This window comes from Bombina bombina, chromosome 11 (genome assembly GCF_027579735.1).
Source record: "Bombina bombina isolate aBomBom1 chromosome 11, aBomBom1.pri, whole genome shotgun sequence".
Classification (NCBI taxonomy): domain Eukaryota; kingdom Metazoa; phylum Chordata; class Amphibia; order Anura; family Bombinatoridae; genus Bombina; species Bombina bombina.
The window spans coordinates 161,028,336-161,045,226 of record NC_069509.1 but is presented as its reverse complement, the minus strand read 5'-3'; the positions used below and the strand labels follow the sequence as shown (position 1 = coordinate 161,045,226).

The 16,891-nt window shown below is 36.5% G+C and overlaps 1 protein-coding gene across 2 annotated transcripts in view; it reads right to left on the bottom strand.

Moving 5' to 3' along the window:
* The window catches only part of LOC128642017 (myosin-11), a 122,826-nt gene that overhangs the window by 100,785 nt on the left and 5,150 nt on the right, over positions 1-16,891 (bottom strand). For both annotated transcript variants that reach the window (XM_053694652.1, XM_053694653.1), the window contains exon 3: positions 1,306-1,462. In XM_053694652.1, the coding sequence (XP_053550627.1) occupies positions 1,306-1,462 (157 nt within the window). The remainder of the gene's footprint in view (positions 1-1,305; positions 1,463-16,891) is intronic.

Sequence of the window (16,891 nt, the reverse complement as noted above, 5' to 3'; positions counted from 1 at the left end):
CAGCATAGATTCCTAACCATATATATCTAAGTTTCTCCTCAGTAGGAATATTTGTACTTTTATGTACTTGTTGTCATAGGGAGCACTACTGAATGTTTCTACATTATAGCCCAGCATGATATATAAGCTTGACCAGATGCAATAATAAATAAGGTTCTAAAACTGATTTCATAGAATTTACACACTGAGTATTTTATTGAAGTTCATTATCAATTACAGAAATACTAACGGGAACACCAATGTGTATTATCTGCACCTGGTCCAAACCTAATATGATACATAGCTAAAAAAAAAAAAAATACTCTAACAGGATTTGATTCTAGAACCCTGACAATAGGAGTTATGATGACTGATCGATATCTAAAGCTACTAAAGCCCTTGAATGCAGATAGAAAATGAAACATTTGGTCTGTCTTATAAACAGGAGAAATGTGTTTAGAAGCGAGTTCTCAATACAAATTAACTTCCTAGAAATTTATATAGGCTTATGCCATGCTCTTAATTATAACCGTTTAGCTGGATCTGCAATTTCTCAATTCTCTACCTAAAAATATGGTATTAGATTGCCAGCTGTCTTTTCAGAAGAGTCCTCTTTATACTTATTCTCTCTGCCACCCAACATATTAAATATTATGCATTGTAATGATATTTAGTATAACATATATAAACGTCTTATTTTTAGTACTACATATAAGACTAAATCATCTTGAGTTTTCCAGAATATTTTTAAATTTCTTTTTATCCTACGTCCAAGAAAATACCAAAGAATTTTGAGCCTACGCAAGTCCCATATAAAATCTCTACTAATGGGACAGACTACTACAGAATTTTTATTGTTTAAAAAGATAATCTCTTTATTACCCATTCCCCAGTTTTGGATAGCCAACATGTTATATTAATACACTTTTTACCTCTGTGATTACCTTGTATCTAAGCCTCTGCAGACTGCCCCCTTATTGCAGTTATTTTGACAGACTTGCATTTTAGCCGATCAATGCTGACTCACAAATAACTCTACAGAAGTGAGCACAATGTTATCTATATGGCACACATGAACTAACACTGTCTAACTGAGAAAAACTATCAAAATGCACTGAGATAAGAGGCAGCCTCCAAGGGCTTAGAAATTCGCCTGCCAATTTTAGTTTTCAACAAATACCATGAGATTAAAGCAAATTTGATGATAAAAGTAAAATGGAAAGTTGTTTAAAATTGCATGCCCTATCTGAGTCATGAAAGTTAAATTTAGACGAGACTTTCCCTTTAAATTGTTGAGACATCGCACAAAAAATGGAGGCATCTTACCTTGTAACATACTCCTGTATGCATTGTCTGCTATTGCATAGATATGGGGTGGCATTTCGTGTCTTTTCTTTCCTTTGTACATCTCAATGATCTTCTCAGAATAAATGGGAAGAGCTTTGTAAGGGTTAACCACGACACAGAAGAGCCCAGAATATGTCTGTTAATATAGATAAAACATTTTAATTAATAGGGATACTCTGTCACCAGTGCCAGGTCTATAGAGGCTCTTACTAAGCAATATTTTTATAATTTTTTTCATCTTTTTCATTGAAAAGTTGAAGTTATCTTAGAAAACTTTTTAATGAGCTGTATAATGCTCATCAGTGATCCAATCTGTATAAAAAGTTAAATCTATTTCTCGGGTCTACAAATACTGTGCCTGACGTATGAGACGGAATTTCTTGTAAGAGTTTGAGGGTATCTATGTGCAAAGCCTTATAAGGATTTGTTTAATGTAGCGGTATGTAAGGTTTGTTTGGTATTTAGAAATGGAACATTGATGGGAATGGTTTTTGTAATGGAAAGACATTGTCCAATGTTTGACATGTTTCACAGGCTATCAGTTTCTACTAAACTACTACTGAACAGTTATGAACTTAATTTACTGCCCTACTATACATAAAAATGTACTAATGATAGATAAGGGTCAACATAAATTTTCTTAGGGGAATGGTGATCATAAATGCTTATCACACCTAGGATTATGGCACGGGTGGCAAATCATTTTGACGGCATGCACCCAAATTGGCAATCATCTTCTCAAAAATTCTTTACAAACAAAAGAAATTGAGGGATAAATTAGATAAAAAAATAATAGTTTAAGCAGCTATATTATAGTGCATTAATTTGCTAGCTCGCTGAACTCAAGAGTAATAGTCTAAATGTAACAGTATAATGCTGTTGTTCTCAACAGCATAGACTATATATACCTTTCATCCTGGGTTTAAGCTATTTTTAACCTGTGTGTGTGTGTGTGTGTGCAAGTGTACGCATTTATGTTTTTTTATTACAATTCTAATAAAGTTATTTCTGTTATGGTGGGAAGTATGGTAAGAGTCTAAGGACAATATTCAATGCCACATACCAACAATATTTGTATGTGCCCCCTTTGTGCCATCATACCAAGGATTGTTAATACATACCATGTGTTTATTTTTTTCTCCTATAGGTGATAAGGTTGATGAAATTCTACTTTACATTATCTATATCACTATTCCTCATCTTTAGTCCACAGGCTTAACCACATGTTTTCAAGAGTGGTAAATCTGAGATGAGCTATTCAATGATTCAGTCATGATAATTATATCAAATCTCATATCAACACTAAATTCACTGTCATGTAGGAAGGATAGGATATATTCTATCTATGGCTTTTACAATGGTTTACAATGTGTATGCTGTTCATTTTCTTTCATTTTTGTTTTATTACAATGCTTATTGCATGCTTTGGTAGGATCCCATTACATCCTTGGCACCCAAACCACAGATGCTCAAATACTTTTCCTCAATTAATTTTTGCTCTGTCTGCCATATAAAAGCTGGTTCCAGGCGTTCCATAGACAAGATACTACACAATAAGATGATGTAAGACCAACTGTATACTAGGACACTGTTTTTTTACAGCAGACATGGAACTAAAGATAATAATGTTCAGTCCTACATATTATGACCAGAAAAACAAGCATCCTATGAGTTAAAAAGGGCATGAACATCAAAATTAAAATGTCATTATCCGGAGATAGTGTACAATTAAAAAGAACATCCCAATTTAGCTCCCTTAAATTAGAGCATACTGAGGTATGCTCAGAAGCATGCACACGTCTTAAACACTAGGTGGCAGCAGAGTATGCAACAATAATGATTACTATGTGTGGATTGCAAAATCTAAGTATTACTCATATTATACCCTTAAAACTTTAAAAATTGTTAAATAGATTTGAAGAAGAGACAGAAAATCAGACACATCTCAGACTTAAGATCTTTGTTTTTTTCTTAAAGTAGACAGTGTTAAAGGCAGCAGATAGAGAAATAAACCTTAGCATTAATAGTAAGTACAACTTTGGAGAGACGTTGCAGTAGAGTGTTCTGATGGAATCATTTCTGAATAACTTTGCACTAAAACTAAAGTATAACCTTGGATTGGGATTATGGATCCCGTCTCGTGAGATCATGTGATTTTGTTGTAGAGTTTTTTGCCCAAATTGGTGATAATCTTTTTTTTTTATTATCTAAAGTGCCCAAGTAATCTTGTTTTCAATAAATGTTATTTTGTCTTATAAATCCATAATATATCAAACTTAATGCATATTTATTTATAGGGATTCATATATATCTTAGGTTTATAAGAAAAATAAATTACTACAATTCCAGCCAATTAAACTAAGCTGTATGATGGTAGAGGTATAGTGCTAGCAAAATTGTGCCCCTTAGGCACTTGTTATAGGTTCTCCATTCCTGGCCTAGGTGTTGAAGCACATTAAGCAGCATGTTTTTTTAGATAACTGGATAAATCTGTGGCCAAGAGTCAAACCTGTCACTAAGTTAAATTTTGATAATCAAAATGATATAACAAGGTCTACAGCAGTCGCATGCCCAGAAAGTGTATTTTGGGGGACACTGGTGTTTTGAGGGTGGGGCTAAAACTGGAGGGGCTGGATGGGGGTGTGCCATGGAAAGGGGCCAAGTATGTCATGGGAGCAGGATTAGACCAAGCTAGGGAGAACCTGAGCAGGGTAGTGGTGGGAAAACCAGGATTGATCATAGTTGGGGGGCACACAGTGGTCTATAGCCAATAAAATGTTAGCCAATCATTCTAATGTTAAAAGCAAAAGGAAAATACATGTGTGTGTGTGTGTGTTTGTCTATATGTGTGTATGTGTGTGTGTGTATGAATGAGTGAGTGTATTTGTGTGTGTGTGTATGTGTGTGTGTGTATGCATGTGTGTGTATTTTTGTGTACGTGTGTATTTGTGTGTGATCCTTTGCATCTGTTTGTTATTGTTGCTAATATATATATATATATATATATATATATATATATATATATATATATATACAGGGAGTGCAGAATTATTAGGCAAGTTGTATTTTTGAGGATTAATTTTATTATTGAACAACAACCATGTTCTCAATGAACCCAAAAAACTCATTAATATCAAAGCTGAATAGTTTTGGAAGTAGTTTTTAGTTTGTTTTTAGTTATAGCTATTTTAGGGGGATATCTGTGTGTGCAGGTGACTATTACTGTGCATAATTATTAGGCAACTTAACAAAAAACAAATATATACCCATTTCAATTATTTATTTTTACCAGTGAAACCAATATAACATCTCAACATTCACAAATATACATTTCTGACATTCAAAAACAAAACAAAAACAAATCAGTGACCAATATAGCCACCTTTCTTTGCAAGGACACTCAAAAGCCTGCCATCCATGGATTCTGTCAGTGTTTTGATCTGTTCACCATCAACATTGCGTGCAGCAGCAACCACAGCCTCCCAGACACTGTTCAGAGAGGTGTACTGTTTTCCCTCCTTGTAAATCTCACTTTTGATGATGGAACACAGGTTCTCAATGGGGTTCAGATCAGGTGAACAAGGAGGCCATGTCATTAGATTTTCTTCTTTTATACCCTTTCTTGCCGGCCACGCTGTGGAGTACTTGGACGCGTGTGATGGAGCATTGTCCTGCATGAAAATCATGTTTTTCTTGAAGGATGCAGACTTCTTCCTGTACCACTGCTTGAAGAAGGTGTCTTCCAGAAACTGGCAGTAGGACTGGGAGTTGAGCTTGACTCCATCCTCAACCCGAAAAGGCCCCACAAGCTCATCTTTGATGATACCAGCCCAAACCAGTACTCCACCTCCACCTTGCTGGCGTCTGAGTCGGACTGGAGCTCTCTGCCCTTTACCAATCCAGCCACGGGCCCATCCATGTGGCCCATCAAGACTCACTCTCATTTCATCAGTCCATAAAACCTTAGAAAAATCAGTCTTGAGATATTTCTTGGCCCAGTCTTGACGTTTCAGCTTGTGTGTCTTGTTCAGTGGTGGTCGTCTTTCAGCCTTTCTTACCTTGGCCATGTCTCTGAGTATTGCACACCTTGTGCTTTTGGGCACTCCAGTGATGTTGCAGCTCTGAAATATGGCCAAACTGGTGGCAAGTGGCATCTTGGCAGATGCACGCTTGACTTTTCTCAGTTCATGGGCAGTTATTTTGCGCCTTGGTTTTTCTACACGCTTCTTGCAACCCTGTTGACTATTTTGAATGAAACGCTTGATTGTTCGATGATCACGCTTCAGAAGCTTTGCAATTTTAAGAGTGCTGCATCCCTCTGCAAGATATCTCACTATTTTTGACTTTTCTGAGCCTGTCAAGTCCTTCTTTTGACCCATTTTGCCAAAGGAAAGGAAGTTGCCTAATAATTATGCACACCTGATATAGGGTGTTGATGTCATTAGACCACACCCCTTCTCATTACAGAGATGCACATCACCTAATATGCTTAATTGGTAGTAGGCTTTCGAGCCTATACAGCTTGGAGTAAGACAACATGCATAAAGAGGATGATGTGGTCAAAATACTCATTTGCCTAATAATTCTGCACTCACTGTATATATATAATATTAAACGTATTTTAAAAGTGAATTTTCAGCAATATACGGCAGCAGCATCTGCAACAATGTTTGTAATAATGTTTATATGAGCATACTCCAGAGCCTACCTCAGTATGTTCTCAAGTTAAAGGGGTCAAATTTCCACAAAGAATCCCAAGAGAAACAGGTTTTGATAATAAGTAAATTGGAAAGTTTTTTAAAAAAAAATTCACTCTGCCTATATAACAAAATGTTAATTTTGAATTTTATGTCCCGTGTGCTGCGCTCTCTCCCCACATTCGTGGCAGTTGTCACTGTTCTTTGCTAACAGCATTTTAATTATTTTTGAATAAAGATTATATTTTTATATGGAGTGTGGCAATGTACCTTTTTTTCTGAACCTTTAAAGTATCATGCATATGTCCTAATACATTGTAATATGAAAGAGTTAATGGTACTTTGTGTAGTGATCAAAGGACAGAATAAAATAGGTTTTGTGGCAAAGAGAACCTATCTTTAGTGTGGGAAGATTTTTCTTGGACTGAATACGCAATTTATCTTCCAGCCTGGACACAGGGGAATGCATGTAGTTGTGGTGGGCAAGTCACTATTTGCAAGAATTAACAGAGTTCACATTAAAACTGAATAATGATGATGCTTTGGCAAACACCAAAAAAGAAAAAAACACTCTTGGATATCTGCCAATAGCATATAACAGGTTATGTATAGCCTTAGGTCTAGAAATCATTTTTTCCAAAAAAATGTAGTGTGTTTGCTAAAACAAAGGTAACTATTATGTGAAATATATCTTATAACAGGAAAAGGAACATAGGACCTATTCACAAATATGCTCAGATGTATTTACTATCACCAATTTGCTAGAAGATTGAAACTTTGAATACCTTGACAATAATAAGTCAGGTAAATAGGAGTGCAAGGTACGTTGATGACATTTTAATGCAATCTCATACAAAAACCCTTCTTTACATTATGGGCACCTACTTAACTAACTAACAACACTGTAGCATGTTACTTAAACTGTGTGTAATGTGTGCACACAATCAGTATATGTTCTTTATTATGAATACAGGTAGCCCTCAGTTTACGCCGGGGTTAGGTTCCAGAAGGAATGGTTATAAATCGAAACCGTTGTAAATTGAAACCCAGTTTACAATGTAAGTCAATGGGAAGTGAGGGAGATAGGTTCCAGGCCCCTCTCAAAATTGTCATAAGTAACACCTAATACATTATTTTTAAAGCTTTGAAATGAAGACTTTAAATGCTAAACAGCATTATAAACCTAATAAAATAATCACACAACACAGAATATATAATTAAACTATGTTAAATGAACAAAAACATTTGCTAAACAGCATTATAAACCTAATAAAATAATCACACAACACAGACTTCACTTGCATTTTTCTGCAAACAGTTATTTCTATGCATTCAAATCTGGACTGATTTATAGACAGGAAGATCTTGTTCCTTTGAAATCTGCTCGATAGCTCAGGGATGGTTAAACTGATTAATTTCGGCTTGCTTGGCTTTGCTGCAACACAAGCGGACAGCTCCACCTACTAGCTATTTTAATAAATGCACTGCTTCTCAATGCTTTTCAATAGCAGTCACATGACTGGAAAAAAAGGTTGTTTTTCTGAAACAGTGTAAATTGAACCGTTGTAAAACGAGGGCCACCTGTACAGGCTATTCTAAATGGGGTTTTTTTTGTTGCATCATAATATTATAGCATACCCCCAACATATCCAGGAGGTGAGGGAGATGGATGGCTTAGTAAGGAAAATAAAAGGACAGAGTTGTGGTAAATTAGGGCAGAGTTATGTCACATCAGAAACAGACCTGGATTCCAAGAGGGTGGGACGTATGGGAAGTTGATCAGAGCTAGTGGGGGGTGGGGCAGAGTTGGGTGGGGAGTTGGTAGATAGGGATATGGATTGGCAGTCCTTGGTAAACTGGGACTTTTCTAAGGGCCTTAGGAGATGCAGGGAAGGCATTAGGAAGAGCTATCAGACCATGTCAATCCGGAAAGTCTGTTATATAATGTTTTCCTCTATCATTTACTATAATTCTTTATAATTAGTTAAAAGGGTAAATAGAAAAATATAGAACTCAAAACGTTTCACTTGAAACATCTGCAGTTACTATGAGGGATGTATTTGACTCCAAAATTGCTCCATATGTAAAAAATATATAGAGCAGGTTCATACTACTTCAGTTTGAATTTCTATTTAACCATAAATTCTGTGTTGATAGGTTTAAAGAGAAACATGACTGAACAAACGGATGAAACCATACTGGCTGCTTATTGAGTGGGTTTAACCTTTAGAAATGATTAATTGCTGATTGCTACTCATTAAGACACAAGTAAATTCTTGAACGCAAGCCCATTTTGGAAACACGCAATTTAAGAATAAAGAGATTGTTGTCTCTAACATACCTTGGTTAAATGTCTGTGAACTATCAAACTATTATTTATATATTATTTAAATACAAAAGAATGTGTTCCCAGCATGCACTGGCCTTATAACTCAGTCTGCAATAAAGTAGCACAAAGGGGAGAAACAGGTAAAGTGATATTGTAGTATTTTTTCTTCCCTTCATCTAAAAGAGAACATTTTACTCTTTTTTAATGAATATTGCTCTCCTAATAAACAAATTATTCTTGTCAGGCTTAAAGGGACACTGTACCCAATTTTTTTCTTTTGTAATTCAGAAAGAGCATGCAATTTTAAGCAACTTTCTAATTTACTCCTATTATCAATTTTTCTTCGTTCTCTTGCTATCATTATTTGAAAAAGAAGGCATCTAAGCTTTTTTTTTTGGTTTCAGTACTCTGGACAGCACTTTTTTATTGGTGGATGGATTATTCCACCAATCAGCAAGGACAACCCAGGTTGTTCACAAAAAATGGGCCGGCATCTAAACTCACATTCTTGCATTTCAAATAAAGATACCAAGAGAATGAAGAAAATTTGATAAAAGGAGTAAATTAGAAAGTTGCTTAAAATTTCATGCTCAATCTGAATCACGAAAGAATTTTTTTGGGTACAGTGTCCCTTTAAAGGGTTGTGTGCCTTTCCCCCAATGAGGGAGTTGTCCGTTTTAATCAGTGAGCTTTTGTATACAACTAATACTAATCTAACAGTTTAAATTGAAATGTAAAAAGCTTTTACATAACAAAAAAGTTTTTTTTTCTCTGTTTTGTAATTTAGATTGTCAAAAATGTACCAGGTTAATTCTTAATATGAACTGAGATTCTAAAGCAGAAAAAAAACAGGTGGGAGTAATGTTTTGAGATGTGTAATCTGATACTATCTTAACAGTTACTTTAGTGACAAATGATGTAATTTTAGCGGGCACCACAGCGCCTTCTACTGTTTAAAGGTATACATTAAAAATCAATAAAAGCAATGAAATACCCTAAATATATTTTTTTCATATACAATGTCCCAAAAATTGATATTTCAATTGGAATCTTGCCTACTGCACCTCTTCTGTGTAACTGGAGCTTGTCCAAGAAATGAAAGCAATTTAAAAAGGAAACAGAGGTCACACAATAGTATATTATTTTCTACATTCAGGGTTCACGTGGAAACAGTAAATAAGCACACAGATTTGAAAAGACTTAAAAAAGTGTTAATTAATTGACAGCTAAGATATATATATATATATATATATTTATTTATATATACACAGGTGGCCCTCGTTTTACAACGGTTCAATTTACACTGTTTCAGAATAACAACCTTTTTTCCAGTCATGTGACTGCTATTGAAAAGCATTGATAAGCAGTGCATTTATTAAATAGCCAGTAGGTGGAGCTGTCCGCTTGTGTTGCAGCAAAGCCAAGCAAGCCGAAATTAATCAGTTTAACCATCCCTGAGCTATAGAGCAGATTTCAAAGGAACAAGATCTTCCTGTCTATAAATCAGTCCAGATTGGAATGCATAGAAAGAACTGTTTGCATAAAAATGCAAGTGAAGTCTGTGTTGTGTGATTATTTTATTAGATTTATAATGCTGTTTAGCAAATGTATTTGTTCATTTAACTTAGTTTAATTATATATTCTGTGTTGTGTGATTATTTTATTAGGTTTATAATGCTGTTTAGCATTTAAAGTCTTCATTTCAAAGCTTTAAAAATAATGTATTAGGTGTTACTTATGACAATTTTGAGAGGGGCCTGGAACATATCTCCCTCACTTCCCATTGACTTACATTATAAACTGGGTTTCAATTTACAACGGTTTCGATTTACAACCATTCCTTCTGGAACCTAACCCTGGCGTAAACTGAGGGCTACCTGTTATATATATATATATATACACACACACACACTTTAATCAGATTGTTCTAATTTTGTTTTGTTTGGATATCATGCCTGATAAAACAGCTTAGTTATTCTTTTGGGCTGATAAATGTGTTGCAGCATTATTTATTAAATAAATAAATACTTGTGTTCTATTTAAAGGTATATGAAATCCCAAATTTTAACAACTTTCCAATTACCTTCTATTATCTAATTCACTTTGTTCTCTTGGTATCCTTTGTTGAAAAGAATACATAGGTAGGCTCAGGAGCTGGGAGATAGCTGCTGATTGGTGGCTAAACATATATGCCTCCTGTCACTGGCTTACTCATGTGTTCAGCTAGCTCCCAAAAGTGCATTGCTGCTTTTTCAATAAAGGATATCACACGATAGAAGCAAAATTGATATATATATATAAGCCAATTTGAAAGTTTGTTTAAAATTGTGTGCTTTATCTGAATCTTGAAAGAAAAAGTTTGGGTTTCATGTCCCTTTAATTGCTCTCAAATTTGTGAGTTCCTTAATGTTTTGAGTTAAGTCTTTAAGACACACGTAAGTCAAAATTAAACTTTTCTGGTTTGGATAAAACAAAAACAAAATCTTTCCATTTTACTTCTACTATCAAATTTGCTTTGTTCTCTTGCAATCCTTTGTTGAAGAGTAAACCTAGGTAGACTCAGTATAACATTGAAACAAATATGGTTGCAGACACTGCTGCCATAGAGTTCTAAAATTAGGTGCATTCTCCTGAGGTCCTCTGAACCTCCCTAGGTTCAACAAAGAAAAACAATTGAATAAAGCAAATTAGATAATATTGAATTCTACAATCAAAGTTTCCATTATTTGGGAGTGGTTTACATAAATAAATATATAAATATATAAATATATATATATATAGATAGATAGATAGATAGATAGATAGATATACTGATTAAGATTTATTATACTGGACATAGGAACTAGCATAACTTTTTATGTAATTGAAAGTGATATCAAATAGCAAATTAATTTAGCGATCTAGAACCTAAGGTATATACAAATGTGTGGACACTCTGAGCCCCCACATACTGTTTAGTTTCAATAGCTGAAACTGTGTTGCTGCTTAATACATCATTTTTCTAATGAATTATTGCCCTTTTAAGCAATAAAGCTTTAATTGTTGTTATATATTATGGATTAGAAAAATAATGTCTTAAAATAAAAAAAAATGTAGAAAATTATCACTAACTTGAGTATCTGGGTTGAAAAGTTGTAGTCTTTTTGTGCTGTTGAATGATATGGAGTTTATAAAGTGTGTGTAAAATTACAAGACTGTGAGATTATAAAGAATTTGAGGCTGCGAGCAGTTGCAGGATTTATAAAACCTTCTATGAAAACAATCTTAAAATAAGTAACTGTTTAGCAAGATAAGTGGCACAAGCCTACATGTAAACATAGATCAATTTAGAAGGAGAGGGTTAGAGTTGGCCAGGAGCAGAGAAGAAATAATCTTCTGTGTTGGAGATGTAGAATGTTTCTGTTTGTGCCCACTTTAACACCTCAGTAAGGGCCAGATTACAAGCGGAGCGGTAAATTATCGCACACCCGCAAATGGACAAATTTGCCCGTTTGCGGGCACTCGATAATTAATCAGCCCTTACAAGTGTCTAGTAATTGATACCGCGTCCACGAGCTTGCGGTAGCAATTAGCACTCTGAAAATTTAACATATCCGATTTCTGGTTAATTTTCTAAAAGTGCCCCAAATGCCCTCTGACGGCATCAGAACGGGAATCCCATTGGAGCCTATAGAAGTGTGCTCTCGTGAGCACATTGCGTCTTAGCAATTTTAAATGCATTGTGCTTTACTCGTAATATCTCAGTGGAGCGCAAGCAATCTAGCCCTAAGTTGGCTGTAAGGGTCTGCCTGTTACTCAGGCGCAAAAAAACCTCTATACTTGCCACTAGAGCTGCCAGATAGTGCTAAGAACCAGCTGCCTCTGAACCCATTGCCCCTTCGTTATCATAGTTCTGCTTGAGGGATAGTGTAGGATGGCATTTGACATTACTAACTAGGCAGCGGGGGGGGGGGGCAGAATCTTGATGGTCTTGAGGAAGTGTCAGGGCAACCTGGTTTCAACACTGGGCATGAATGGTGGTTCTGGGCAAAGTTTGACCAGTTCTAGGTTTCAAGGTGTATAAATAATAGTAATTATTGTGGTCTGTCAGGTGACCTTGCAAACTGGGGTCATACTACAAATTACAGGACATTAGGTAAATCTATGATGGAAATTTATAAGAAAAATGTTAAAGGACGGCAATGTGGCCCCTGGACCTTTACTTGAACACACTTGTTTTAATAATTTTATTCATGATTCACCAAATGCACAAACATTGTTATACAGCTTTATATCAAAGCCTAGCTGTTCAAATAGTTGTTAGAAGGATTTTTGGACTGTGGGGTAGTTTACCATTACATATAATACATCTTTGTGATAAACTACATAATGGCATTTTACATTAGGGAATCACAGCATATATGCTGCAATGCAGCTGTCACTTCACGTCATTAGAGGGCTGTGACAATTAAACACGATGAACAAATATACAGGGAGTGCAGAATTATTAGGCAAATGAGTATTTTGACCACATCATCCTCTTTATGCATGTTGTCTTACTCCAAGCTGTATAGGCTCGAAAGCCTACTACCAATTAAGCATATTAGGTGATGTGCATCCCTCTAATGAGAAGGGGTGTGGTCTAATGACATCAACACCCTATATCAGGTGTGCATAATTATTAGGCAACTTCCTTTCCTTTGGCAAAATGGGTCAAAAGAAGGACTTGACAGGCTCAGAAAAGTCAAAAATAGTGAGATATCTTGCAGAGGGATGCAGCACTCTTAAAATTGCAAAGCTTCTGAAGCGTGATCATCGAACAATCAAGCGTTTCATTCAAAATAGTCAACAGGGTCGCAAGAAGCGTGTGGAAAAACCAAGGCGCAAAATAACTGCCCATGAACTGAGAAAAGTCAAGCGTGCAGCTGCCAAGATGCCTCTTGCCACCAGTTTGGCCATATTTCAGAGCTGCAACATCACTTGAGTGCCCAAAAGCACAAGGTGTGCAATACTCAGAGACATGGCCAAGGTAAGAAAGGCTGAAAGACGACCACCACTGAACAAGACATACAAGCTGAAACGTCAAGACTGGGCCAAGAAATATCTCAAGACTGATTTTTCTAAAGTTTTATGGACTGCTGAAATGAGAGTGAGTCTTGATGGGCCAGATGGATGGGCCCGTGGCTGGATTGGTAAAGGGCAGAGAGCTCCAGTCCGACTCAGACGCCAGCAAGGTGGAGGTGGAGTACTGGTTTGGGCTGGTATCATCAAAGATGAGCTTGTGGGTCCTTTTCGGGTTGAGGATGGAGTCAAGCTCAACTCCCAGTCCTACTGCCAGTTTCTGGAAGACACCTTCTTCAAGCAGTGGTACAGGAAGAAGTCTGCATCCTTCAAGATAAACATGATTTTCATGCAGGACAATGCTCCATCACACGCGTCCAGGTACTCCACAGCGTGGCTGGCAAGAAAGGGTATAAAAGAAGAAAATCTAATGACATGGCCTCCTTGTTCACCTGATCTGAACCCCATTGAGAACCTGTGGTCCATCATCAAATGTGAGATTTACAAGGAGGGAAAACAGTACACCTCTCTGAACAGTGTCTGGGAGGCTGTGGTTGCTGCTGCACGCAATGTTGATGGTGAACAGATCAAAACACTGACAGAATCCATGGATGGCAGGCTTTTGAGTGTCCTTGCAAAGAAAGGTGGCTATATTGGTCACTGATTTGTTTTTGTTTTGTTTTTGAATGTCAGAAATGTATATTTGTGAATGTTGAGATGTTATATTGGTTTCACTGGTAAAAATAAATAATTGAAATGAGTATATATTTGTTTTTTGTTAAGTTGCCTAATAATTATGCACAGTAATAGTCACCTGCACACACAGATATCCCCCTAAAATAGCTATAACTAAAAACAAACTAAAAACTACTTCCAAAACTATTCAGCTTTGATATTAATGAGTTTTTTGGGTTCATTGAGAACATGGTTGTTGTTCAATAATAAAATTAATCCTCAAAAATACAACTTGCCTAATAATTCTGCACTCCCTGTAGGTAATATTAACATTAAAGGACCATTATATACAGTAGAATTGCATTTTTTTTTTTACATATTTCAGTGTTACTTTTATTTTCCCTGTCTACTATATCATGTGACAGCCATCAGCCAATCACAAACGCATACATGAATTTATTGTGAATTCTTGCACATGCTCAGTAGCTGGTGCCTCCGAAAGTATACATATAAAAAGATTGGGTACATTTTAATAATGGAAACAAACTGGAACACATTTTAAAATGTCATGCTCTATCTGAATCATGCTCTATCCCTTTTATTTTGACTTTAATGTCCCTTTAACTTATATATGTGTGTAAAATTAAAAAAAAACTTTAAAATATATTTCTTTCAAATTTACTTTGTTCTATTGGTATTTTTGGTGTAAAAAGCAGGTAGGTAGGTAGGCTCAGGAGCGTGCATGTTTCTGGAGCACTATATGGCAACAGTTTTGCAAGAATAGTCTTACATGTGCAAGAGCACTATATGGCACAGGATGTTACCCTGTAATGCTCTAGACACATGCGTACCACCAGCCTATATAAGTATGCTGTTAAAAAAAGAATATAATGAAAAACCTTTAAAGGGATAGGAAAGTCAAAATTAAACGTGCATGATTCAAATAGAGCATTTTATTTTAAGACACTATTTAATTTACTTCTATTTTCAAATGTGCTTTGTTTTCTTGGTATCCCTTATTGAAAAAAAATATGCATATATCCAACACTAGTGGGAGCTAGCTGCTGATTGGTGCCTGCACACGTCTATCTCTTGTGATTGGCTAACTAGATGTGTTCAGCTAGCTGCTGATTGGTGCCTGCACACGTCTATCTCTTGTGATTGGCTAACTAGATGTGTTCCGCTAGCTGCTGATTGGTGCCTGCACATGTCTATCTCTTGTGATTGGCTAACTAGATGTGTTCAGCTAGCTGCCAGTAGTGCAATTAAATACATTTGATAATTGAAGTAAATTGAATTGCTGGACAATTTTGAAGGTAATATTTGTATATAACAATGCACATTTCAATTATAATAAAAAAAGATTGTGCATTGTAATAAATTGAATTCTGGAAAAAAAAAAAAAAAGGTTTAGTTAACAATAAAAATGGCTGATTCTGATTTCATCAACATTTATTTATTTATTAACAGGTATTTGTAGAGTGCCAACAAATTCTGCAGCACTATAAACATAGTTGGTATACAGGATAACATTTATAGGGATCAAATGGGTAGAGCACTTTTGTAGTCGGCTCTTATGAAGGCGATCTACAAACAGCTGGGCTCATAGGCTTACATTCTAAGGGGTTCAAGGGGAAAGCGATGGAGTTAGGAAAGGTTAGTGTAGGTTGTATGCATCCCTGAATAGTAGAGTCTTTAGGGAGAACTTGAAGCTGTTAAAACTAGGGGAGAGTCTTTTGGAGCGAGGCAGGGAGTTCCACAAGATGGGGGCTAGTCTGGAGAAGTCCTGTAAACGGGAATGTGAGGAAGTAACAGGAGAGGGGGAGAGTAGGAGATTGTGAGCAGAGTGAAGGAGACGGGAGGTTGAGTATCTGGAGACAAGGTCTGAAATGTAGTGGGGAGCAGTGCAGTTGAGGGCTTTATATGTCAGCGTGAGGATTTTGTGTTTAATCCTCGAGGCAAGAGGAAGCCAGTGAAGGGATTGGCAGAGGTACAGCAGATGAAGAGCGACGTGTAAGGAAGATGAGCCTGGCAGATGCATTCATTATGAATTGTAAAGAAGCTAGGTGGCAGCTGGGTAGACCAGAGAGGGCGGAGTTGCAGTAGTCGAGACGGGAAAGGATGAGATAGTGGATTAAAATCTTAGTTGTGTCTTGTGTAAGGAAATGTCTAATTTTAGAGATGTTTTTAAGGTGGCAGAGGCAGGCTTTAGCCAAGGACTGAATGTGAGGAGTGAAGAAAAAGTCTGAGTCAAGTGTGACCCCAAGACATCGGGAATGCGGCATAGGGATAATGATGGAATTATCAACAGTTATAGAAAATTGGGGGGGTGGAGATTTTGGAAGAAGGGGGGAAAATAAGGAGTTCCGTTTTGGAGAGATTTAGCTTAAGGTAGTGAGAGGACATCCAAGATGAGATATGAGAAAGACAGTTAGTGACACGGGTTAGTAAGGAAGGAGGTAGGTCTGGAGCAGAGAGGTAGATTTGGGTGTCATCGGCATACAAATTATATTGAAACCTGTGGGACTTTATTAAGGAGCCTAATGATGACGTGTAGATTGAAAAGAGAAGAGGGCAGAGGAAAGAGCCTTGAGGTAGCCCAACAAAGTGGTAACAGGGCAGAGGATGCTCTGGAGAAGGCTACACTAAAGGTATGGTTAGATAGATAGGAAGAGAACCACAAGAGAGCTGTGTCGCAGATGCCGAAGGATTGGAGGGTTTGGAGCAAAAGAGGGTGGTCAACAGTGTCAAATGCTGCAGACAGATCAAAGAGGATAAGCAGAGAGAAGTGGCCTTTGGATTTCTCTGTAAGTAGATCATTGGT